Genomic DNA, 26378 nt, shown 5'->3' on the forward strand with positions numbered 1-26378 from the left:
GTGTCTAATGTTCGTGTCTCTGTTTAGACACTCATGGTTACAGTACTCGTATCATTTCACACCCTCCTTTTAAATAAAACACTTCAGAAAAGCTCTCATGGATTGTTGACTGCAAAACTGCCACTTTTAAGGGCTGCGTGATTGTCTCTCCAACAGATAGGGCATGGGTGAACTTAACCTTTGTTACACACGCAGGTTCGTTAGAATACATTAGAATATTGAATGCCTCCTTCCTATGCGCTCCGTGCCAGGCTCGCTCCTTTACATGTACAAAGATTTTCAGTCCTCGCAATGACCGGATGAGGTGCTATTTCCCAGATGGTGACACTGAGGCCCAGAAGTGAAGCAACTTGCCCGAGGTCTCAGAGCTAGTGAACTGCAGAGCCCGAACAGAACCCCAGGCAGCTGGGTCCAGAGCCCAGGCTTGACCTGTGTCATGTTTCACGCCACTTGCGTTAGTCCGATGACCATCTCCACACCCGTTTCTGAATTCTTTAGGACCCATTCTCGGGAATACATGTGACTCCTCAAACATCTGGACCGATCCTTCTGGGCAACCCCCGGCTCGAGGATGACAGAGGGAAGTGTGTTTCGCCAACACCCCCCCTCCCCCACAACATGGTTTTCTGTATTGTTTAATATAATGGGGTGGGGAGGGGAGAAATGGCACCTTATGGGTTTTATTTATTTATTTATTTTTAAAAAATCATTTTATTTTTATTTTATTTATTTATTTGCCTTATGGTTTTTAAATTGTGTATTTATGGAATGACTAGCATGGTTGAGTATCTTTGCACGTTCCTAGGCTTGACTTACATAGTTTGGAGCCAGGTCGGGGTGGTTCCGCTCTATGCCATCATCGAGGATGGTGACCACCACGTTCTTCCCAGTGTAGCCCTTCTTCCATGCTGCCTGGACGTTCATTTCTGATCGGCAGCGGCTGTTCTTGTCACCACAGTGCTGTAGGCACAGAAGACACAAAGCCCAGCCCCAGCACGGACTCCTTGCAGCCACAGCATGGCATAAGATGGGCACATCGTACCGCGCAAACCCAGCAGGGGCGTTCTTATGCGCGCAAGTGAATGAGAAGGAAACACTTCCCCGTGCCCTTCAGAGCAGACAACCTCTTTCTCCAGGAAGAGTGAATGGGAAGTGCTCCCCGAGCTTTTCCTACACCTGGCAATCTATCATTTTCCTAGGGTATTATCTCCTTTTGTGGGCTCTCACTTTTCACTGCTTAATTAGTCCTGAGCTTGCAAGAATTCACTGCCCTGCTCAAAGACTCCACACCCCCCACCCTGGGGAGGTTTTGCATCATTCTTAAAACTTTCACAAGAACATCTGTGCTACGCAGCACTGAAGCAGGGATTTCACAATGATAGGAAATGCGTCTGTTTGGAGTTGCCGTGAGGATTTAGCTTTGCTGGGGGAAATGAACCCATCCCAGCAACATGGCAGTGCAAATGCCCAGGGGGCAGTGAGGCCCACAACCCACTCACCATGTACCACATGTTGGACCAAATGGGGTCGTTGAAATAGAGGGCCTGCGGGTCGCTTCGCACCTGTCTCTTCACTCTGCGTTTAACTTCTTGTTGTTGGAGCCATTTCACCTGGCAGGGAGAAATGCAGTTACTATTTATTTTAAAGAGGATCTCATGATTGTCTGTAGCCTCTCCATCAGTGCTACAAGTGTGAAGACTGTAAAAAGGGGAGAATTGATCAAACAGTTATTGGAAGTTGGAAGCAAGACATTCTACAGAGAGGACAGGAATCAGTAAATTACAGTAATCCATACATTGGAATTTTTAGTCGCCTCTGGAAACGGTACCAAAATAAGCACAGAGAAAAATCTAGCAAGAGATATGGCAAGATATTAAGAGCTGTAATTCTTTGGTGGTGACATTATTGCTAATTTAAAATTTCTAAATTAGGGTCCTCTGGGTGCCTCAGTTGTTAAAGCATCTGCCTTTGGCTCGGGGTCACGATCCCAGAGTCCTGGGATCGAGCCCCACATTGGGCTCTTTGCTCAACAGGAGGCCTGCTTCTCCCTCTCCCACTCCCCCTGCTTATGTTCCTGCTCTCTCTCTCTCTCTCTCTGTCAAATAAATAAATAAATAAAATCTTTATAAATAAATAAAATTTCTAAATTATCTTCAGGGTTTTTATGAATTTTCAGTTGGCATGATCTGCCTTCACAACCAAGAAAAAGAGTTTGCGAGGGAGTATCTGTGATACTTTGGAGCAGGAATCCAGGAGGCCTAGCTGCCTAGATTCAAAACACAGTCCCACTCTCACCAGCTGTATGACTGAGAGCAGTTCAGTAACCTCCCTGGCCTCAGTTTGCTTGTCTGTACAATGGGCACCATCATGGGTTGTCCTGAGGGGGCACTTGCGTATGAAGGAGTATATAGAAAGCACTCACTTCAGCGTGTGTGTGTGTGTGTGTGTGTGTGTGTGTGTGAGAGAGAGAGAGAGAGAGAGAGAGAGTGTGTGTGTTTCGAGGTTGAAGATGTTTGTTTTGTTTTATTTGTACTTTTAAAAGATCACGGGGGAAAGAATTCCCACGCCTTGAAGCAAAGCATTTTCTTGCTACTGTGGTCCCACTTGATTCAGTAATGGCTCCCTCTGGGGCTCAGTCTGGAACTGGGGTGGGGATATGCAGGACGACGGCACTGGGGCTCTGCTCTCAGGAGTCTGTGCTTTAGGTGGGGGTCCCCCACCAAGCCGCCCAGAGTGTGATGCAGGCTCTGAAGGAGCAGACAGGTAGGGGAAGTGGGGTGAGGAGGAGAAGGAGTGGAAGAGGGGAACATCAAGGGTTGGAGCAGTGGGGGCCCGGGGGGACGCCAGGCAAGGCCGGTGACCTCAGGCTCAGACCCAAGGCTGGCACAGCCACCAGAGGAGCCACCCAAGGCAACTCTGGAAGGGAATTAGAGGCCGCCAAAGGCAGAGGGGCAGAATGTCTTCCTTCAGACCTCTCTTGGCCTCCGTTTCCCTACACTGTCCTGAGGAAGGAAAGCAGGACAGCCCCATATACCGCCTCACATTTAAGGGCGGGGATTGATCTGAAAAGGCAATATGGATCAACAGGAAAAAGTGCTTAGGAAGAAGTATCACAGCCTGTCCCTCTACCAACGTGCTTTGTTCCTGAAACACCAGGAGACACCCAGGTTCCTTAGAAACACCACAAACAGTTCAACAACAGTTTGGGGCTAGGCACTAAAACGAACCTCGGCCCCAAGTCCTAGATAATTTATAATTGCCGTGAATAGATACTTCCATGGACAATAAAACTATACAGTGAGATATTTTGTTCACAATACCCTCTGATGGCATTTTGTAACTTCCCCATAAATCACTGTCTGAACCAGAAAGATTTACTCAGTACACAACACTTAAGACAATATTTCCTAATCTGCTAAACACCCTAATTACAAAACAGAGCGTTGCGTGTACCACTAATGGCTCCAAGCTCCCCGGGGACGTTCCCAATCCATCTTGTCCTACTGACTCACCACCCACCTTACTAACATCCAGCACCTTCCGACGCTTGTGGACATCCAGTTATAGAGAAGGAGGTGCACTCTCTTCTTCCAAGCTTGAGAGGGTCACCAGGGAGATGACATGGGAAAGCATGTTGCCAGAAGTCACAAAATAGTCCCCTGGCGGGATGAAAGGGTGAGTACCCTGGCCCCAAACCCAACGCTAACACACAGTTCTGAGGGTGGGCTGTCCTGGCACGGGTCCATGGCACAGTTTGGAGATCTCCCTCTAGCTTGGTCTCAGGGGCAGCTCTCTCTCCCTCAACAGGTCACTGTAAGTCTTTGACAACTGGTGAGCACTGGCAGGCCAATGGAACCAAATATAACAAATTATCCAGATGGAATCACAGGTGTCCTCACTGTCTCAGGCTGATTGGGCCAGTGGCCCCTGGGTCTGGGCTTCCTTGCCATTGTCTCTCTCTGGGCTCCAGACATTGCCTTGTTTCTCAGCCAAGTGCAGGGAAATATAAGGGGATCCCTGACGTGTGTGATTATCTTTCTGAGAAAAAGCAACCTAGGATCCTTTGTGGGGTTTCAAGTATTCTTCATAATACTTCTCTGGAAGTTCACCCAGACTGCCCTTTTACATGGAAGATTCACTCATGGTCTATCTGGATTTCCCAGCTTCCCAAGGAGGCATTCAGACTTTCTCCAGGTGAAAAATGCAGGGGAAGAGACCGTGGTACACACGGTCTACTTTTCAAGGCCGCAGAACTCAGAAAATCAGTCTTGAACTCAAGCAAGTCTGCAAAGGAGTGGGCCTGGAGCAGAATAAAACACATTTAGTGCCTCAGGATGCCTGGAGAGGGTAGAGCCCTTATGAAGACAATGGATCGTGCATGCATCAAGCTTTCAGATCACTGCATTGAAGGAAAGAGGAATACAGCACACAGGAAAGTGCCTGCTCATTCTACTTCACTCCCCACAGGCTTCTTCTTCTTTTTTTTTTTTTTTTTAAGATTTTATTCATTTATTTGTTTTTGAGAGAGGGAGGGAGGGCAGAGGGAGAGGGAGACAGAGAATCTCAAGTCCAGCAGACTTCACACTGAGTGTGGAGCCCAGCATGGGACTCGATCCCACAACCCTGAGATCATGACCCAAGCCGAGATCAAAGGGTCAGATGCTCAAGCGACTAAGCCCCCCAGACCCCCTCCGTATGTTTATAGGAGGTTGATGGTGGCCTCCCAAAAGGTATGTGCACCCAGAAGTAATTAAGTTAAGGATCTCCAGACGAGATTATCTGGGTGATTTATTTGAGTGTGCCCTAAATTCCAGGGACATGTGTCCCCATGCAAGAAGGCAGGAGGACAGCCCTTGGGAAGACAGAGACAGATGCAGAGACGGGAGGGAGGCAGCCACCAGCCAAGGAATGCGTGGAGCCACTGAAAGCTGGAAGAGGCAAGGAAAGATTCTCAGCTGCAGCCCCATGGATACCTTGATTCCAGGCTTCTGGACTTCAGGACGGTGACATCAGAAATATCCGTTATTTCAAGCCACCCAGTGTGTGGGCATTTGTTACAGCTGCCCTCAGACGGTAATACAGGTTTCAACAGTGGCTTTAATCAGGGCTGAGCTTTGTCAACGTTTGAGAATCCCTGAGGCTATCCTGCTGAAGGAGGGTCTGGGATTCTAGCTCGCCTGACCTCGCCTCTCCCACTGGAGACCTCCCCTCTCCCACTGGAGATGAGAATGTACAGGACCCCAGAGGAGGGGCTGCGGTGGCCTGAGGCGGTTCTGGGAGGGGCCCTGGGCTGGGTAGAGAGGCTGGAGGCAGTGGCTCTTGGGGCCAGCTCTGGCTGGAACCACTTCCTGCACAGACCTGTAGCTCTCGCCCCAACCACTCCCTCTGTCCCCCTCAGTGGGTTAAAGCCTCTGCCAGGTCATAGGGCACCACACACCTTTCCCCTTGAACCTCACTCTATGCCCAGGCCACTCCGCCCGGTCTTCCATCTCCAGCAGGCTGGGTTGTGCCACGAGGCTCTGTGCCTCTGGCCTGGTGTAACCCCCTACCCACCCTCTACTTATATTCATCTTTGAGCCTCACACATGCTGGAAACCTTTTCTGATGTCCAGACTGGCCACTCAGAGGGTCCTCCTCAGAGCTCCTAGGCTCCCATGCATGTCTCTTTACCACTGCCCTCACTCCCCAGTGTGCCCATTAGCCCTTCTTTCCTCCCACAAGAAGGATAACTGAAGTCACCCTGGTTTCCCCAGCTCTCAGCAAACACCTGTCCTGTGACAGGTCCTTGCTGAGCAAAGCTCTGCTGGACCATAAACATCCGCTTTCTTATGGAAAAGGCAAGATGAAACGGACACAGAATGACTACAAACTTTGGAGACTCTGCCAGAAGTGGGGGTCCATCTGATCGCCCTCTGCTCCCCACTGGCCTGGGGGTAGGGCCTGGGTTTTGCCCACCACTGTATTTCAGTGTACCCAGCACTGTGTGGAACACAGGAAGAGCTCACTAAATGCTTCTTGAACACAGGAGTGAAGTTAAATGAATACATTTCTGATTACAAATATAACAACGAGTAGACTTTTAAAAAACACATTTCAGGGGTGCCTGGGTGGCTCAGTGGGTTAAAGCCTCTGCCTTCAGCTCAGGCCATAATCTCAGGTCCTGGGATCGAGCCCCACATTGGGCTCTCTGCTCAGCAGGAAGCCTGCTTCCTCTCTCTCTCTCTGCCTACTTGTGATCTCTGTCAAATAAATAAATAAAATCTTTAAAAAATAATAATAATAAATAAATAGAAAACACAATTCAGAGGAGAAAGTGCAACTGAGTCTTAATGACCACCCCATGACCTTGACTGATTTTTTTCTGTGGAAGATCAGCCATAAGTGATTTGGGGCAAGAGCAACGTTTGCCAAATGCCACATCTGGCCCAAACACAAGTCACCTCTCTTAGCACACCAGTATCAGCCTGCAAAAAACATCCTGATTTCTTCCAAGTCCTATTTTGAAGGTGGAACTTCACGCTGACCCTCTTCCTTTTATGTTTTTCTTGGTATGTTTCTTGCTGAACATACAGCATATTGATCATAGAAAGTTATTTACTCTGGGGAAGAGAATTCTAGGCATGCAGACGGCTTCATCATCTTCTCCAGTTTATGTGAAAAGCAATGCTTTCTTCTGCCAGGCATGCCAACCCCCCATCTTTCTTCTTGAAGTCAAATTAAAATTAGGCCTCTGGTGAATGCCATTCTGTAGATAAGGTAAAATGCCAAGAAGGGTGTAAAGAGGTAACATCAATGAGCAGGATCCCAGTAGATGGCCTGCAGGTGTCACGGGTCATCGATGCTACTGTCCAAGCGGCATTCTGGCAGGTGTGCCTTGGGCAACCCTGGTCATGTTTTCTTCCCTGTGGGCCACAGACCTGTTGCTGGACCAGAAGCTGGGCATAGCACAGCAGTCATGGGCTCAACAAGTGACAAAGGGTTTGTTTTGTAGCTTTCTCCCATGAGCCAATGACCCCTGCGAGAGCATGAAAGCCCAGTTCCATTCCACCCAAAGCTTCCATGTGCTCATGTCCTGCTGCAAAGCCCTCATGGCTCATGGGGGCCCCACTATGGCTTCAGAAGCCTCAGGAAGTTGGCAGGAGCTAGAAAGTCCTAGAAGGAGGCTCCAGAGTCTTTGCCCTGATATGGAGCTAAGACAACAAAGACCATTCACAGAGACCCTTGTCCCCACATCTTCTCAGGTCCCCACTACCTCCAGGAGGAAGAGCACACATTTGAATCAAGCTGCTCAACTGCCTTGACATGCCCCCGGTATGCTCCGTTCACTGAGCGTTAATTCTCTGTGGGTTCAACGTTCCATGCACGGTTGTATCCAGAGCATGGGAGACAGCTCCTGCCAGCTCTCTTTTTTCTTTCTCCCTTAGCATCATCAAAGAGAAGGGCAACTTCTTCTGTAATTGCTGAAGGACAGGGAATTGCCTCTGCTCTCTGCTTGTGAGTAAGCCAGCCCTGACTGCCAACCAGGAAATAGCTGTGGAAGAAGTCAGGGGCCAGACCCCCGAGGGCCCAAGTGGCACCAAATCCTAAGACCTCCTCCAGGAGAGAATAAGCTCACCAGAAGGAATGTAGACGATAACCCTCCGTCTCACTCCACCTGTGGGAGGCTTGCCAGCCTGCCTGGGCTTCAGCTTCCAAGCTGTGAAGTCAGGGGGTCAGATCAGCCCATTTCCCAATGCAGGTTGGACCAACTTTCAACCAGGAAGCCAACCCACTGGGTGGGGAATTGAAAGAAAGAAAAATAATACTCCCCAACCAGTGCAAATCACCTTACAGCTTGCAAGGTGGCCTGTCTTAGGAGAGGCAATGGTTAATGCACACATGAAATGAGCCAGGGGGCTAGGCGGGGGCCTTCTTCCCCTGGTCTAGGGTCCCTCAAGAATGGAAGGATAGGCAAAAGTCCCAGGAAGCCCCAGAAACTATAGGCAAAGTGGTGTGGACATGAGCACATGATTTCTGCCCCCAACCCCTTCTGGAGAGAGAGAGAGAGAGAGAGAGAGAGGCGATCTAGAAATTTCATCAGGTTTTCAAATGGACCTGTAATTCCAAAATGGGTATGAACCATTGAATTCAGCTAGACTCACGGAACAGAAAGTGGATCAGGCCTTTCCATGCGAGGAATGGAGAAGTGCAGTCACACTCATGTTCCTGGGGGGTGGCAGGGAGAGGAACCAGGCCTGCAAGCAAGCAATGACTGGACAGCCTCATTACAGCCTGTCCCGGTGAGATACCCGAGCCCCCCTAAGAGTATCACTTGGGGCAGAGTGGGGAGGGATGCTAGGCTGGTCTGGCCGTGGCTTATCTGGAAACCCAGGAACCAAGGTAGTAGATGAGGGAGAGAGAAGGAAGATGATCCAACAAAATAAAGGGTATCTTGACTCAGCACAGAACCCCACCTCCTCTCCCTTCCCACATCACAGAGGCCAACTGGGCCCTAGCCCCAAATCCGCTTGCTCGCCACAACAGAGCTGAAACGACGTGTAGGGTATCTCCAACCCTTGCCATCCAAGCTGAACCGCATGGACACAGCTGTTTCACGAGGGAGAGAGAGGACACTACTCATTCTGCCCATTTTGGAGACGGGAAAATGTAAGAGTACTTTGGGAAACTGACTCGCCTCATTCTCTTGTTAGTTAGTTCTTACTCTGCTGGAAGGGAAGAGCAGGTAGCCCAGTCCGCACCTCAGTATCACTTGTCTCTGCTCACGGACAACAGGTCAGGTGGCCAGAGCCTAGTGCCCCTCTCCTCCCCACCCCCCAGTGTTCACTAAGTCGATACCAGTGACCACATCCAGCGTCCGGCTGGACCGTCACTACTGTCATCACTGTAGGCTTTAGCCATACAAGATACAGTGTGATTCATTCATCCAGGCCCTTTTTCAGGTTTTTGACATCATGTCATGAAGGCAGGCCATGACTCACTTCTGATGTTTTTACGTAAAAAGATGGGAATAAGCAAATGATAACAGATACAACTGGATTATGTGAACCTACTCTGTGCGACTGAGTTATGTTTCAATGAACGTTGACTAAGTGTCTGTCTACTATTTCCTGGGTATTCTGCTAGACTCACAAACAACTGAGATGTGGCCTTGGCCCTCAAGAACATTATGGTCTGCTGGCAAGAGATGGGCTCACGTGCTTCTCTCTGTAAACTCCTCCACCTCAGGCCAGATTACCTTCCCATCATCTCTCCTAAGGGTCTGGAAAACTGCGCACTCTCCCCAGCCTCGTGCTCCCGGCGCCCCGGGGAACCATCTGCAGCTCCCGCCAAGCCCGGCTCTGTCGCATACCAGATCCCAGACGCACTAAACCACTCATCACTCCCACCAAACACTGCCATGTGCTCCTGTGTGCTCCCACCTGGGCCTGCGACCTTGGCACAACTTCCAGAATGTCCAGGAAACAGATGTTTATAGGAGCAAAAGGGAGGAGGCCGTGGTCAAGTAAATCCAATAGCTGCAGAGCAGGACAGGCTTCTTTCCTGTTCTTGTGTGTACTGGGAGCTGCCTCGGAGAGGGGGACGACACAATTTCTCCTACATCCATGGGACCACTAAGCCCTTCAAGATGGCGCACTGCCCATGACCACCGGCAGCTTGGAAGGAATGCCAGACTTGGAGCCCCCACCTAGACCCTCTCTGGCCCCACCCCTGCAACGCTCAAGGGTCAGACTGGGATCAGAGTGGTGAGATAAATAGACACAACCCCTCCACTCCTGGAACCCAGTGAGGAAATCTCACAAGTCAAGAATATAAACATATAACGGTAGGGAGGGCAAGTCAAGTCAGAGGGTGCTGAGCTGACTTCTGGTGGCCGGCACATAGGAGCTGAGGTGAGAGAGGAAGAGACATAGGGAAGAAAGGCAGTCTGGAGGGGGAAAGAGCCAATGCCATGTGAGGAGGGCTGGAAAGGCCAGTGTGGCTGGCGTCTGGCGGAGGAAGAAGGGTCTGGGACCGACCTCTCAAGGGCCAGTGGCAGCGTCCCATATGTGTCACGGGATCTCTTAGGAGGGTGGCGTGCAGACTGGTGAGAGGCAAGGAAGCCCACAGCGGGCCAGTGAGGAGGGCAGGGCAGGGCAGTGGTCCAGGTGAGAGAGGGCAGGGGTGCATGGGGCAACGTGGGTCAAGGGCAGCATGGAGTTGTACTGGAGGTGGGACACATGTGGTGCGAGGGAGGCTGCTGTCTTTCTGAGACAGAGGCGGGGTCAGAGGTGGTCAGCCAGGCTAGGGAACGCATGGACTTTGAGATGTCTGTGAGGCATCTAGGCAGAAGCATCAAAAGTGCTAATGAAATAATAAAGCTCATCTTTTAAAGTATTTTTTTAAATGACCATTTTTACCAATTCAGAGTAGCCATTCTACTCGACCCAGCTGGGTTATCAGGAAAATTATGAAGACAGCTGCAGTTTTCTCCTGCCCCCAGATGGACAAATCCAGGGGACCCTGGGAGGCGGCCCTCTCCTGCCCCCAACCCCCAGCCATGAGTTCACTGACCCTGAGAGCAACTTGGTCACTTACTGTCTGCGTGCTTGAATGTGCCAGGAACTTTTTGTTTGCACTTCGAATGGTTCTAGCACACCAAACGCTCAGATAAAATTCCATCTGTGGTTAATGGAAAGATCTGCTTAAACGTTGCATCACTGCTGGAAAGAAACCTGAGCTTTGATTAAACTCTGGGGGCAAAGTTCCATCCTACAAAACAGAATGCCTACTCTGGCCCTGGAAACCGTTTCCAACTTCAGAGCTTCAAGCACTGACACAGGCCTCCAACTGAAGTCTCCCACAACCCCCAGAAAGAGCCATGAAGGGCCTGCTTGATAACATCTTTATCCTTCCCTTTCCGTCATCAGTCTGGCTGAGAACGAAAAGGAAGGGAACGGCTGAACCACAGTCATCACACTAAAATGTAAGGGTTGGAAGAGGCAGCCAGCCACACCAAACTATAAGCCAGCTTGGAACAAAATCAGAACGAGTAATTTAAAAAAAATTTGTGAGCCCTAGCAGCCATTGGCCGATGCTTCTGTAACATCTACCCTTCTCCAGACTTTTGGCAAAAGAACAAGTTAAAAACAAATGCTTTCAGTTTGCTTAAATGACAGCCCCTGGAAAAACCCACGGACTGATACTGCACACGGACAACAGTCGGGCTCTTCTCCCAAGGAGATGCACAAAGCGCTTGGAGCCAAATGGCCCTTTTCAAGGGAGGTTAGAAAAAAACATCAAGCAAAGGTAATTAAGAACGTAAAGAAAATAGAAAATGACAGCACAATTCTGGGACAGGATCTGCGCAAAAATTAAAAAAAAAAAAAAAAAGATGCTTAGTGAGTGTGTGCATCTGCACCCGGGCACACGTGCGTGAGCAGCGGGACAGAGTCTCCAGTATTGCCTCCCCCGCTCGTGTTTTGTTTTGTTCGATATTAACAAATGTACGCTCCATCCACTCTTTCATGAGGTAGGGATGGATTGTAAATTCTATCCCTTATCAAAGCACTTTTTCTACAATAGGGACTGGAGCTAATTATAGTAAAATACCATCTGCATTCGATTGCACGGTACTCGAAGCTCTGTAACATTCATTTCCAGTTTGGTCATTCAGACCCAATGGTGACTTCGCATTCCAGTGTCTCTGAGTAACATTAACTCATCTCGTCCTTTCCTTAAGAATACTAATCACAGCCTCTCCAAATGCCTAGGTGTCGCAGAAATGTCTCGCTGAGGTAGGAAAGCGTTCTGGAGGGCTGCGAGAAAAATCGACATGAAGCACCTGTGTGAAACGGGTAATTTGGCCAGATATTTCATCAGAAGGACAAGACCGAGTAAGTATTAGTTAGTCCGACTGACGGCTAATTGATCTGGTTTGTATTCAACTAGACTGACTTTAAACGGGGGTATTTCGCTTGCGATTCTGAATTCATAATTGGTTCAGATGTCTCTCTCTGCTTTCCTGCGGCTACAAATTTAATTAGCACTGCGAGAAGGCAGCAGCCAATCACACGCAAGTCACAGGCGGGTCCCCACTCTGCAGACTGTTTACCTTTTCTCTCTTTCTTCTAGAGTGGCACAAAGCTTTGAGAGCAGCCCCGCCAGGAGCTTAGTAAGGTCTTGTATAAAAAGGACTTGTATTTGGGAAAACTTAACAGCCGCAGCCTTTGCTAAGGGAAAGTCTATCCTTCTCCTCCCTTCAAGGACACAGCGGATCGCTGGGAATGGTTTGCCCTCCGTCCCAAACACAATGGAATACTCTGGGACCACCTCAAAGGAACAAGCCGGGCACCTTAGATGCTGCCTCCAACCCTCTGCTGCCCGATTCCCATGCCCTGCTCCGCGGCGGGCTTGCCCAGGGCAGAGGCCAGCTGGGTGGGCATCTCTGCCTCCCCTGGGGCCCAGGGCCTGGTATCCAGCATGGGCACAATTAATACTTGGGGAAGGAAAGGAAGTGCAGTCAAGTTGAATACCTTTAAATGTTTTTTGTTTTTTGTTTTTTCGATTTTCTTATTTATTTGCTAGAGAGGAAGAGGGAGAGACAGACTCCCTGCTGAGTAGAGAGCCCGACATAGGCTCAACCTGAGCCAAAAGAAGATGCTTAACCCACTGAGCCACCTAGGTGCTCCTGAGTTTTTGGTTTTTTTGCCTTTTTTCCCTTAAAGATTTATTTATTTATTTATTTAGAGAGAAAGTGAGTGAGCGTGGAGGGGGAGGGGCAGAGGGAGAGAGAGAGAATCTCAAGCAGACTCCACGCTGAGTGTGGAGCCCTGCACGGGACTCGATCTCACGACCCTCAAGAATTGGACACTTAACTCACTGAGCCACGTCGGTGCTCCAGATACCTTTAAAAGATTTAAAATTCAGTCGCTTAAAAAAAAAACAACAGGGCCTGTTTCAACTCTGCTGTGGTTCTAACCATGGAGGAACAGCTTAATTCTCAGAACACCCTGTGGGAAAGGGGCCAAGAAATGCACTGCCCCATTGTCTTCTCGTTGCATCCTTCCATGGGGGGGACGGGGGCTCCCCCCTTCAGATGGCTTGCCCTTCGTTGTAACTATCTGTGCAGTCACGACTTAACAACTCTGAAGACCCAGGATGAAGAACAAGCATGTCGTCCTCAGAAGACGGAGCGCACTGCTTGCTTGGACGTGAAACTGTGGAGGGTCTGCCAGCAGCTCCCTTCCTAGCTCAGAAGTTTCTTGATGCTTTGACAGAGGCTGCTGCTGTGAATCTCAGCACTACCCCCACCCCCTTCACCACCACCTCGCAACCGCCAAGAATCCATGTTTCTTTGGTGACCAAGCACACAGTACCCCTTCCACTCAGTTTTACACCAGCGGAAGCATTGGGTCTGCTCAGCCTTCTCCGGTTGCCCCATTCTGTCAGAGTCAGCAACTACGATCTGGCTCTGCTTCCCAGAGGGAAAAAATTATACCAGCCCCTTTGAAAAACATTCCTTCCAGTTCCATGGTGTGAACGCACGTAGGTATAATCATAGCCCCCTAGGACCAGGTGAGCTGAGGTACATAAAAATGCTCCAGCACACAGTAGCCCCTCAATAAACATCAGACTCTTTTCCCAGCTAGGAAGGAGTAAGGGGATTAGCATAATGCTTTGTATCTATTTCCTTCTATCTATCCATCTATCCGTTCATCCACCTGCCTATAAAATCAATTCAGAAATATATACAAGACACGCCAGCCTGTCACAGCCCAGTTACACGAACGAGCTCCACAAGGACCACCTTCTCACGTGCTCGAAATCAGATCACCACAAAGCGACACTCTGGAGAAGGGTGTTTCAGGTGCTGTGCTCAGGGACAAACTGTCTCTCCAGCCGCCCACCGCCAGCCCTCAGCTCAGCCACTACAAAAGGAGCCCACGACCGTCCACGGGGATAGCCTGGGACGACACCAAGAACTCATTTCTCCATGGAAACTTTATTACAAATATTCTGTGGGAAAAAAGAAATAGTATCATGTGTCGGCTTGGAAGCCCAAAGTAACATTTAGCAGCACATTGCTTTTCAGAGACGGTGATTTCCATGTTTGAAAACTACGATGTACCAATGGCCTCATTTCTTTGTTGGGGCTGCTACTACTTCCCTCGCGAACTTCACCTTCCCTCCTAGCACCCATCACCCTGGGACAGATCACATATTTTTCTACTTCCTGCTTCATTTTCTGTCAGCCTGATCACCTGCTCCAAGGGCACCAACTAGGGCCACAGCCTGACCCGTGGCTGTTTATCCCAATGTCACCTGCTGAATGAAAGGAAGTCCTCCAAAGCTAACTCGACCATCTTGAATTTTTAAGCTTCCGGAGGATCTGCTGGCTGGCACTTGTGGAACACTAGTCTCAACCCTACGCAGAGAGGACGTACTGTACTTAATGACCCAATAAACATGGATTCTATGAAAACAAATTGTTAGCCTCTTTGAAAATTATATTTGCTCTAATCTCAAAGATCACACGAGTTTTTTAGGGGAAAACAGTTATATTCACTGCCCGAGTTTTTAAATTCATGGTAACCATTAAGACACATGCTATGACAACCACAAAAACATCCATCGGCCCAATCTCTAATTTCATTAATAAAACACTAGGTTCGGTTGCCTAGTCTTTATGCTCTGCTGGGTCATATTCATATACTTATCTCCTCTGATTACTCTGTGTTTTGTTGATTTTTTTAAAGATTTAAAATATCAATAGATCTATACCCATTTGATTGTTGCCTTGAACTGAAGTCCAGAGTCGAAATCTCCGGTCGGACAAGAAGCCAGATCTTTCGAGCATTCAGACGGTCTAATGTGTTGCTGCACATCTGTCTTGCTTTATTCAAAGCAGATAAGAGAAACTAACGACTATGTAGCATCACGTTAAAAATCAAGACTTAGTTATTTTTAGAACCATAGACCCAAACAAAAAGCAAACAGCATTCCAGGCCTTAGGAAAGGGTCCTGTCCGGGGAGCCGAGATCTGTACCTGGGGGTCCATTCTGAGGAAGGTATGAGGGCCTCTGCTACTCAAGGTCGATCTTTTAAAGGTTTTGCTGTGAAAAAAATGGTAGTAATCTTCCAGGTTTCCAATCTGCAAAACAAGAAGCAGGATATTATCAGTTAATAGTCTTTTTTAAAAAATTTTTAATGTTTTTAAAAGCTTTTAATTATTTATTTGAAAGAGAGCACATGAGCAGGGGGTGGGGTAGCAGGGGAGGGAGAAGCAGCCTCCTTGCTGAGCAGAAAGCTGATGCAGAGCTCAACCCCAGGTCCCTGAGATCATGACCTGAGCCAATGGTAGACGCTTAATCAGCGGAGCCACTCAGTTGCCCCTAATTAATACAGTCTTATAACCAGCTTCAAAAATCCTCCATCCCACAAAAATCTTCCCCTTCTCTGGGTGACTCATTCTGCTCCCAAAGAAAACATATGCTCCATTATGTTTCCCCACTCATCTCTTTGGCCTATACTCAGTGTTTACAAACACAAAGGTGGATTTAGATAACCCCTTTTGGGATAAACAATGCAGGGCAGTATTTCCAATGAAGTACACACTTCTCCAAGTCCTATGGCGAGTTCATAGCGTTTAAAATGTGTACTTTCTTGGCCAAGGTTTGTAGACAAGAATTAATGTTCATTTAGGGTCAAGCATCCCTGAAGTAGCTAAGTTAGTGTCAAGTCAGGCCTGCACCAAAATACTCATTTATAAACAAACTCCGTCCACCCCACCCCACGGGTAAACTGAAATATCTAAGAATGAACGGTTGCTCCCAAGCGCAACAAGGGAGCCAAAGGAAACACGCGGGTCCATCTGCATGGGGATTGTGAAAAGGTCAGATGAGAACATCCAAACCCCCAGGGTGTCCCAATTTTCTGCCAGGGGTGGTTTGCCGAGACAGCTTCCAGCTTGAGGGCTGGACAGAACCAAGAGAAGCAATGGACGTGGCCTTCAGGACAGCCGGGCCCTCGTGCCTCAGTGACCCTTGAGTATCAGGACATTGTTCTCGGAAGACCTGTTCTTTTTCGGACTTACCCTGGTTGTTGGAACTAGCCTGTTGGTCACCGTCCTTGAAAGCAGAGCTTTTTAAATGAGGCTGGACGGAACATTACACAGACTTCCGAGTTGCCTTTCTCAGCCTAAGCCATCCTAGTTTCTTTTCCAGATTCTGGTCAAAGGGCAAATTTCGGGCAATTTGTACTCTAGAGTGGCACATACGCGGTGCTTCTGAGATGAACCTGGTTCAAACCTGTCCTCCCCCAACCTTCACCAGCACTGGCCATGTGCGCTTGGGTAAGGGCATTCGTCTCCCTTGCATCTTGACTCCTGCTGTGTAAAATGGGGATGAAACAGCCTAACCACTGGAGTTTAGAATCACTAAAGTCTGCGCAGCTCACAAGCACCCTTGCCTATACCCGCCCCACTCAAGCCTGCTGCAACCTGACCCCATGAGGGTTGACCAGCCCGGGGAGAGACCCGGAGGGATGTGGATGCTCTGAGTGGCCATTTCCACATCTTTCCACAAGGCCAGAGTCCTCCAGCACTTCCGCCCTCATTTCCAGCCCTCCCGGGCAGCCTGGCTCCCTCTTGTTCCCAAGTGGCAGAAGATAGCCCTTTGTCCTTGAAATAAAAATCCTCTTTTTACACTTAAGCTTGCTCCCATGTGTTCCTGTCACTTACGACTATGGAACATGGAACACTATGACAGTCGTGAGGATTAAATAGGTTATCATCTCCATTGTGCCTAGAACCTGGTGGGTCTCAACCAGCACTGGCTGGTATGGGGAGCTGGGTGGGAATCTCTGGCTGGCTCTTCTCCATGGCAACTGGAGACTGGGACCAGCCAAATCTACATCTGCATTCCAACTCAAACCCCTCCTGCGGAATGACCTGGGCATAAGACCCTCTCAGGGTCTTAGTTTCCTCGTGAAAACAGTAACTACTGCCTTGAAGGGTTGTTCTAAGACTTCAATGACATAAATCTAGAAAGAGCTAGCAGACTGCCCAGCAGGTAGCAAGTGTTCAGTAAATGGTTTTCCGCAATGCACGTTCTCATTTCGTTTTCTACCTTGAGGCATTTTTTTCGGCGATCATAAACATCATGATTTTGGCCCTGTTTGGCACAAAAGCACTTCTATTTCTCCTACAGATAATTCACCTCACTCACTTCTTCAACCAAGTTAATTGCCATATATGTCCAAGGCTCCTCCTCATGCACGGCAGAGCTGTGATTTAGAACCAGAAGCAATAATGGAGTCTTAGCTTCGAGCTGTATTTAATCAGCCTGTTTGCTTCTAAGCTGCCTCCATCCCTGGGAAATGTTTCACAACTTCTGGTCTTTTAACTCCAGGCATTCAAGTCAATTCCCATTCAGGGAAGTGGAGAAACTCAGGGGTGAATCAAATTTGCTGGCAAAGGGATGGATGGCTTGCAGAGCTGCTGACCCTAAGCAAAGCCCTCTCGGGGCGGCACCTGGCCTTCGGGCAACGGGGCCAGACCAGAGGCAGCCAACTCCGAGGCCAGCCAGCTCCCTGCCTCTGAGCCACTGTGACCACCCTTAGCAACGGCTCCAAGGGTCTGAGCTAACGGGAGCCGTTCTGCTTGAGCAATCCTTTGGAAGGAGAGATACTCCCCCCATATTACTGACCGGCCCAAGTGGCAGCAGTGACCAAGGCCACATCTGTTTGGAAACTTATGTCCAGCCCAACATGGGGGCTGAGGGTCTGGGAAGGACCACTCCCAATGCAGAGAAAAAGGGGATGCCAGCCAAGGCTGTCCTCCTGCCCCTACAAAGCTAGTCGCAGAAGAAAGTGGACTGTGTTTCAGAAAAATAAAAAAAAAAAGGCAAGGGGGTCAGGACATTGGGTGCTCATAAATCTGAAAGCAGCTGAGGGGTCCCTCTCTGATTCTGGGTGCCTCTGTCCACCCTCTGGGTCCTTACAGAGCAGGGTTGAGGGAGTGGGGAACAGCCATATTCCTTCCTCACAACCAAAGACTCAAGGTCAGATAGTGTAATTCAAGGCCGTGTGGGATAGTAAGTGTCACCTGTTACTGGGATTATCATGAGGGGAGGAAGAAGAACCCAGATCCTCAGAAGGGAATCTTGACACCGTGAGAGCCTTGACTCCCTAGGGCGCGTGCCCTGTCTGCAGACCAGATTAACGCGATGCCTCCAAGGTAGGGCTACAAGTGTCCTCCCAAAGCCTGTAGAGATGCTGTGGTTAATAAAATACCAATTCATTCAGAGTACAGAGCGGAAGCCCATGGGCCAAATCTGGTCTACCTCTTATTTATCTTATTTTTGGGGGGCAGTAAAATACACATTCCGTTGACCACGTTTTAACAATTTTTAAGCATGCAGGCAGCTGAGTGCTGCTGAGTACGTCCACAGGGGGTGTGGCCACCATCACCATCGGTCTCCAGAACTTTCTCATCTTCCCAGACTGAACCGGCACCCATGTCACTAACTCTTCATTCCTGCTCCCCGCCATTCTAATTTCTAATAGCTTGAGACAGCTCGTACGAGTAGAGCCGTCTGCACTTTTGTGACCGGCTTATTTCCCTAAATGTGATATGCTCAAGGCTCATGACAAGGCTCGTGACATTTGTCATTCTTTTATTTTATTTTATTTTATTTTTATTTTATTTTTATTTTATTTATTTGACAGAGAGACAGAAAAAGAGGGAACAAAAGAAGGGGGTTGCAAGAGGGAAAAGCAGGCTTCTTGATGAGCAGGGAGCCCGATGCGGGGCTTGATCCCAGGACCCTGGGATCATGACTGGAGCCGAAGGCAGACGCTTAATGACTAAGCCACCCAGGTGTCCCCTTTTTCCTTTTTAAGGCTGACTAATATTCCCTTGTCTGGGTGCACCACATTCTGCATATCCGTTCATCCATTAATGGGCACATGGATTGCTTCCTCCCTTCGGCTATCATGAATAATGCTGCTATGAATATGGGCATGCAAAGATGTGTTCATGACCCTGCTTTCAATACTTTGGGCCATATATACGCCTTGTGTTTTTAATCAGTCAAACTTCACTGGAGCACAGCCACACCCATTCACTGACCCACTGCCCGTGACCACTATCATATTAAGATGACAGAATTGTGGAGTAGCTACTGAAACCCTCTGGCCCCCAGGACTAAAACATTTCACATGGGGACTTTACAGAAAAAGTCTGCCAACCTATGATCTAGAGCAATCGCTGCTGGGCGTATTTTGGGAGTCCAGTAAAGGCTCTGATGATGAGCATGGCTTCTCCATAGGTGGGGGACCACCTGGCCACATGCCGAGGGGCTCTGCTTAGACACACAGGCACAGCTGCTGTCCCCCTACCAGCAGCACCTCATTTGGTCACTGAGCTGACCTTTCTCCAGGTACCCTCCTTGTCTGATGACCCAGGAGGTCTCTCTCATCTGTCTGACTCACGTTCTACTGCCCTCTGCCATGGCCCTCCCCTGGCATAGGGCAGGGGTCAGGAATATGAGGTTTTCATCTCAGGCAGAAGGTCAGAAAGGATCAAGGGGTGACACAGCAGGAGATGGGTGCACCTGACTGCCCAGCGAAAGTCATCTCGGCTTGGCTGATGCAGCATTTACTGTATAGCTGTTTCTTCCTCCCTCCTCCTCCCCATCCCATCGAAGTCCTTCTCTGGTCCTCGGCTCCCCTGCCACAGCAGGGTTGACCCCAAGGCTGCCCCTCCCAACTCGGAGAGTTGCTCCTCAAGATTTCTGGGTGCCTACAGGAGCTAAGAGGACAGGATGGCTGGGAAGCCCCCATTTTCCCATCCAAGCGCGAATCAGGCCTGACCCTGCTGAGCTGCCGGGATCAGATGACATCGGGCACATTCAGGATGGGGGGGTTGTGGACTGGAAAGCCCCCCTTCTCGAGCAGGGTCACTGGGGACATGGTCACCGGCCTGGTTCAACATGAAGGACACCTGATTGTTCTGTGGCCCTGACCTACAGATAAGGGTATGGGAAAGAACCACGGGCACGGCTCCATTTTACAGATGGAAAAACAGGCTCAGGGAATGAAGCCCAATCATTATCCTCAATAACCAGCAATTTCCCCTCGCAGCCCATAGATCGGTAAGTGAACAGATCTGAAACCAAATGACCTAAAGATACACAAACTGGGGTTTAGAACAATTACAACACTTCCGATACACCTTCAAGGGTCAAAATGGCAAGAGCGAGAATCCTAAGAACGAACAGAAAAATAGGGGCAGCATAGACTTTTTTTTTTTTTTAAGATTTTATTTATTTATTGGACAGAGAGAGAGATCACAAGTAGGCAGAGAGGCAGGCAGAGAGAGAGGGGAAAGCAGGATACCCGCTGAGCAGAGAGCCTGATGTGGGGCTCGATCCCAGGACCCTGAGATCATGACCTGAGCCGAAGGCAGAGGCTTTAACCCACTGAGCCACCCAGGCGCCCCAGCACAGACTTTTTTTTAATCCAAGGTAATCTCCTCAGTGAGGGAATATCCTTATTTTGATTTGATTTCTGCACTGGGAGTCCGTAGCTCATCCTCTCGTCTTGGCAGGCCTGGCCATCCCACGCTGCCAAGCCGTGCTATGGCCCAGGGCAGTGTTTATGCCAGAACTTCCACGCTCCCGTGATCACCGCTAACGTGCTCTGTGATCAAATCCTGAGCCGGGATGGAAGCAGGCTGCCTTGATGAACACGGGGTGCAGGGGCTCCCAAGGAATATCACTGTTTGAGGGCCGTGGCGGACCCCCCTTCGTTCCCCAACTTGAGAACGGAAGAGAAACTCTTCCCTCAGCATCCTAGGCTCAGCTCTGAGCCCTTCCAGACCCTCAACCGGCTCTCCATCAATGAAGATGATCTCTAGTCGACAAGGGGTCTTTTCTATTTTCCAAGGCATAACATAAAATTTCCATAAGTGCCTTTTCTCTTCCTTGTCCGTGTATTTTCACGATGCCTTAATTAGAGCCAGTCCCTGAGTGCCCCATCCAAGAAAATGACAGTCTGCTGAATATGGAACGCTCATGTCTCTTTACTCAACAGTGATATGTAATTATACACATTAGTTGATAAAATTGGTAACATCATTAAAACATCATTAAAAACCCTGCTAAATGTTCTGGGCCAGAGCACTGCAAGAAATGAGATCAAAGAACCCACAGCGACAAGAGTGGAGCATGGTGTGCTCGCTTCGGCAGCTCATATACTAAAAAAAAAAAAAGAGTGGAGCATGGTTTCTCCTAGCAGGGTACTCCATTAGACTTAAAAAATAAATCTAGATAATGTATGCATACGGTACAAAATATGAACACAAAGGTGCAGAGAGTTCGCAGGGAACGGCAAGTCTCCCTCCTTCTCCTGCCTCCCAGCCACTGGGGGTCCCCGACTTTTACCGGGTGTCCCCCGGCTCACAGCAGGAGCTGCTGACCCTGCTGAGCGCTCCCTGCGTCCCAGGCAGGAAGCTCACAGTTTCGATGCATTCCCCTGTTTGATTCTCACAACATCCCTATGCCGTAGATGCTGTAATTATCCTCACCTTGCATTTGGGGAAACTGAGGCACCACGTGGTTAAGGAAGACCACATCTTTGAAAGTAGCACCGTCAGAACTGAGCTCAGAGTTCACACTCAAAACCATCACCCCTTTGCCTCTTGACACATTTCCGGCAGCAGTGGCCATGGGGGACCCCACTTGCCTTGGTTCTCATTCCTAGCAGCAGGTTTGTTCACACAGGGCCAAACAACTCAACCAGCGTCCACTGTCCTTCATTTCAAGGACATGGAATTTCAAAGACATTTCAAGGAATATTATATTCCAGGCATGTATCCATCCTGTTACGCCCATACGTGAGTGTAAGTGTGCATACGTACATGTGGATATGTGTGCTTATGTATTTCTACGGGCATTTTTAAAAAGATTTTATTTATTTATTTGACAGAGATCACATGTAGGCGGAGAGGCAGGCAGAGAGAGAGGGAAGCAGGCTCCCTGCTGAGCAGAGAGCCCGAAGTGGGGCTTGATCCCAGGGCCCTGGTATCGTGACCTGAGCTGAAGGCAGAGGCTTTAACCGACTGAACCACCCCAGTGCTCCTCTATGAGCATTTATGTATTTGAATGTGAGTCCATGTATGTATGTATTCAAATATGTGCACACATATGCATGTACATGTATGTGAATATGAGTGTGTACATACGTATGTATCCAGGTGTGTGTGTGTGTGTGTGTGCATATATGGATGTAGGAGTGTGTATGCTTGTGTACGGGTATACAATTGTGTGGGTGTGTGCATGTAAGATTCCCCAGTAAACAGCTCTGAAACACAACAATAAAAGTCTTCGGTTTTCCCACAGCCCTTATAGCCACGTGGACTTCCGAGCCCACTGCTAACTGCCCTAATTCAGAAGTCCTGGGTCTGGGTCTGTGGCCACCACCTTGGTCAGAATCAGCTGACAGCCTGAGCACAGCAGCCGAGGCCCAGCCCCCTGCCTGTCCCCATCTCCCCACCAGATGAAGTTTCCAGTTCTCGGGGTTCCATCTGCCGCTGCACATGTGAGTTCTGAAACCTCTCCTGGGAGACACGGGGATGTAGCCAAGGACTACAAGGACACATCCAAGGACTGTGTCAAACCCTCTTCCAGAAGGCCTCGCCTCCCTTGCCCGGCCAATCCCCACCGGCCTTCCAGACTCGGCTGAGCGCCGGCTCCTCGGCAAAGCCGTTCCCACCCACATGGGTCCCGAGCACCTGCGCTCTATAGTCTGAGTGCTCGGGGGCCCAGGCCCAGATCCTGGCCATCTTCATCTCCTTGCTCCTGGCAGGGTGTGAGGAGGGTAGCCCCAGTGATGTGCGGGTCCCAGATGACTCGACGAGAGCAGACACCCTGGGCTCAGGGTCTTCTGCCCCACCCCACCCCGGCTGCCACCTCCTTCCAGATCTGCTCTTCCTCCCGAGGAGTCCCTTATCTTGCTGAATGGCATCATCTCCTCCCTGTGTGTCCAGAACCACCAAGCCCTCTGCAGGTAACCTGTTGAAAGGTTCTCAAGCCTGGCTGAACGCCACTGCCCTACTTGGGCCATGTACATACGTTACCCATTGCCCTAGGTCCCTGGTGTCTGACTCTCTTCCTCCCGTTACACTGCCATTCCCAGCCCAGTTCTGCCTCCTCTCAGTGGAGGAAGCCTCGGTCCTTCACCAGGTAAATAAAGATCTCCACCCCTGGGCCACGCTGCCTCTCTGGCCACGGGCCGGGCCCTGCTGGCATCACCTCTGTCCTGCTGTAAGGGACTCTGCTGTCACCTGCTGTTTCACACCTCTGAGCCGGCTTCTCCCAGCCCCTTCACACCCTTCACACATCAGAGGATGTTTTCAACCATCCTCTGAGCTATTGCTGCCTCCAGGAAGCCCTCCTAGGCCTCCCAGGCTCAGGTCTTCCCTGGTTGCAGAAGGTTGTCCACCTTCTCTCCATCACTCCCCTGTAAGCTCTCAAAGGCAGTTTTGTCTATAAAACCTCAGAACGCTGGCAATGTCAGGAGGGTGGCAGGAACTAAAAAAATGTTCGGTGAAATTAACAGACTTCAAGTGACACTGGAAGGACACACACATCTTCCCCTTTCCCCCTACATATAGTTGTCCACTGTGGCCCTGGGGCCAACTAAGATCCCATGCCTCCCAGCCACGAGACTGCTGTCTTGTCATTAGGGCTCTCTCTAGCCCCCCTCCCAGGACAGTCCTGAGGCTGTGAGTCAGGCAGACCATCTACCAGCTGTGTGACCCGGGCCGGGCCTCATCTAAGCTCCCGCAGGTGCAGGCAGAGAGGGGCGGGCCATGCAGGACTCTGCACTCCATCCAAGTGGCCTGCCCCCTTCATTCATGGCGAGCTAACTGGCCTCAGAGAGGAAGCCTCTCGAGGACTACAGGTGGGATGAGGGTAAACATCTTGCAAAGCCAAACAAGGAAGGGGCAGAAGCCAAGTGTGGTGGGGGAGAGGCCTGGGCTGGGGATGTTTACAGGAAGAGCTTCTCGTGTCCTGTTTTCTTTTCTTTCGCCTGCAAATCTGAGTGTATCTAGCTTCAAATCACCGCTTATAGAGGGCAGGTGTGAGGTCCGAGGGATCTGCAGTCGCTGGCAGCGAGGAGAGGCACGCTGCCTTCTTGAAGAGAAGAACAACCTATGACCGTCATTCTTTGCAGCTCCTAAGGCATGCTGTAGAGCCCCATCTAATATATTACATTTGATCCGCAGCAAGTCACTGAGGAGCAGGCCAAATCCACCCCAAATGACATCGGATTATTCCGAAGCTCCACCCGCCCACTCGGCCCTCCAGTGAACGTGACCTCAGACGCAGGTGCAGTTCCCTAAGTCCTCAAGTCAGCAAGCTGGGCTGGTGGCGGGGGGGGGGGGGGGGGGGGGGGGGGGGGGGGGGGGGGGGGGGGGGGGGGGGGGGGGGCTGGCTAAGTGCGTGCTTTGGTCAGCGCACAAAAATGCCACCCCACCTCCCCAGGCTCCCACGGTTAAATCCGCCTCTCGGGAACAGCTGATAAGCCACCACGAGATGTCACAATTCAAGGTCTCAGAAATGAATGGGCTGCAGAGGAGATTTCTGACTTTGCAAAAAGGACAAAAAAAAAACAAGAAAAAAAGCAAAACAACAACAAAAAAACCTCTTCACTTTATCACTCCCAAAGCCTGCCCTTGGCTGGAAACAGATGTTCCAAGCCCCGTCCTCTCGCCACTGCCACGTGCCGGCTTCTGGCGCTGCTGGGCTTCCCGGCCAGCATCTTCTGGGGGAGCCTTTGGCTTTGGGGAGAAGGGTCTATGTTTCAAAGTCACAGGCGTCAGAGTTCAGTTATATAATATTACTGATCTCCCTTGGTCTACTTAAGGAAAAGGTAACTAATGAGAGCCTATAAAAACCTACACATGAAATTAACTCTGCCTTGCTCTGGTGACTCCTACCTGAAGAAAGTTATAAATATAGATGGCCACTAAGCCTATGTTTAGCCCTGAGTTACCTGGTATTTATAATTAAGGAAGTCCGGAGAGAGAGAATGAACATTTTGTTGTTATTTTTTAAGCATTAAAACAAAAACAAAAACAAAAAGCCTGCTTCCCATTTCAGTCACATAATACACATAGCGACATTTTGTTACTGCAATAATTACAATTCTGACCCAAGTTAAGATTGTTGCACAATTTCCCAGTCACCTAAAATTGCTTTCTTCAACACACATCCACGCAGATCCTGCAATTAAGCCGCTCAACTTCCTACAAATTCCTGAAAAATCATTAATTTTTACTTAGCAACCTTCATTTATTCTCTTCCCTAAAGTTGCCAAATGAAACAGTCTGGCCTCCTATGAGAAAGTCAGATTTATACACCTCAACCTCTACCTGTAGCATCCACAAAGAGCCATCTGAAAAACTCTGCAATCTTGACTCTGAAGATCTTCTTTTTAAACCATTTCCTAGTTAAAGGTTTCTTTACAGCTGTCTGGAATTAGTCATTTTACCAGATTTCTGAGCCCAACCCTCCTTTTGTATTTATTTTTTGCTTCATTTTGACTGAAAAATAGAAAGTCAGATTCCTGCTCCTAAAAAAATTCAATCCTAAAGCCATGAGGGGCACAGTATAGCTTCGGGTGCGTGTGGGGAAGGCATGGAGAGAGACTTGGGGTGGCCCAGAGCGAGGGTTGGAGGAGGAGGGAAGGTGTCCACGCTGGGAGGGGGCAGCCCAGTCTGGGTGTCAGAGCCCAAGTTGGGGAGAAGCACATACACGGTGAGATGTAGGCAGAACACATGTGTCCTGGTTACCCACCAGGAGAAGGATCAAATACAGTTAACACACTGGGGCAATGAGAGCATTTTCTCACTCTTGGAGAAGAAAACTGGAAAGAAAGAACTCCATGGTGTGGGATTGGAATTGGATAGCCATGTGAATTTAGTTTTCAAGCTAGATAGACAGACAGACACATGCCCATCTCTCCTTGCTGGACAGGCCTGGAGCAGCAAACAGCCCCCAACAGCAGTGAACACACCCAGAGCCCGGGTCTTGGCTTCTAAATACCACTTTGTCCTAAAAGGAACTGGGGCTTTATGGAGAAACAGCAGACTCAAGAGTCAGGGCAAGGAAAGTGCTAGAAGAATCTCTAGTACCATGTTTTGGCAAGAGAACGAGAAACAAGTCAAAGAACTCTGGAGATGTACCCCCAGTATGCAGGAGCCAAACTTGAAAGGTATCCACAGGCCAAACCAGGGACCAGCTGAGAATCAAAATAAATAATCGCTCTGGTAGGTTACAGCCCAAGAATAAAATAGGAAACCATGAGTCCGTACAGATTCACTGAACAACAAA

General features: G+C 49.4%; 1 protein-coding gene across 2 annotated transcripts in view; it reads right to left on the reverse strand.

Moving 5' to 3' along the window:
- PCSK6 (proprotein convertase subtilisin/kexin type 6) overlaps positions 1-26378 on the reverse strand; it is a 183562-nt gene that overhangs the window by 120235 nt on the left and 36949 nt on the right. For both annotated transcript variants that reach the window (XM_032342223.1, XM_032342224.1), the window contains exons 2-4: positions 15026-15130; positions 1500-1610; positions 817-960 (exon numbers count right to left, since the gene is read on the reverse strand). In XM_032342223.1, coding sequence (XP_032198114.1) covers positions 817-960; positions 1500-1610; positions 15026-15130 — 360 coding nt within the window. The remainder of the gene's footprint in view (positions 1-816; positions 961-1499; positions 1611-15025; positions 15131-26378) is intronic.

Source organism: Mustela erminea, chromosome 5 (assembly GCF_009829155.1).
Source record: "Mustela erminea isolate mMusErm1 chromosome 5, mMusErm1.Pri, whole genome shotgun sequence".
Classification (NCBI taxonomy): domain Eukaryota; kingdom Metazoa; phylum Chordata; class Mammalia; order Carnivora; family Mustelidae; genus Mustela; species Mustela erminea.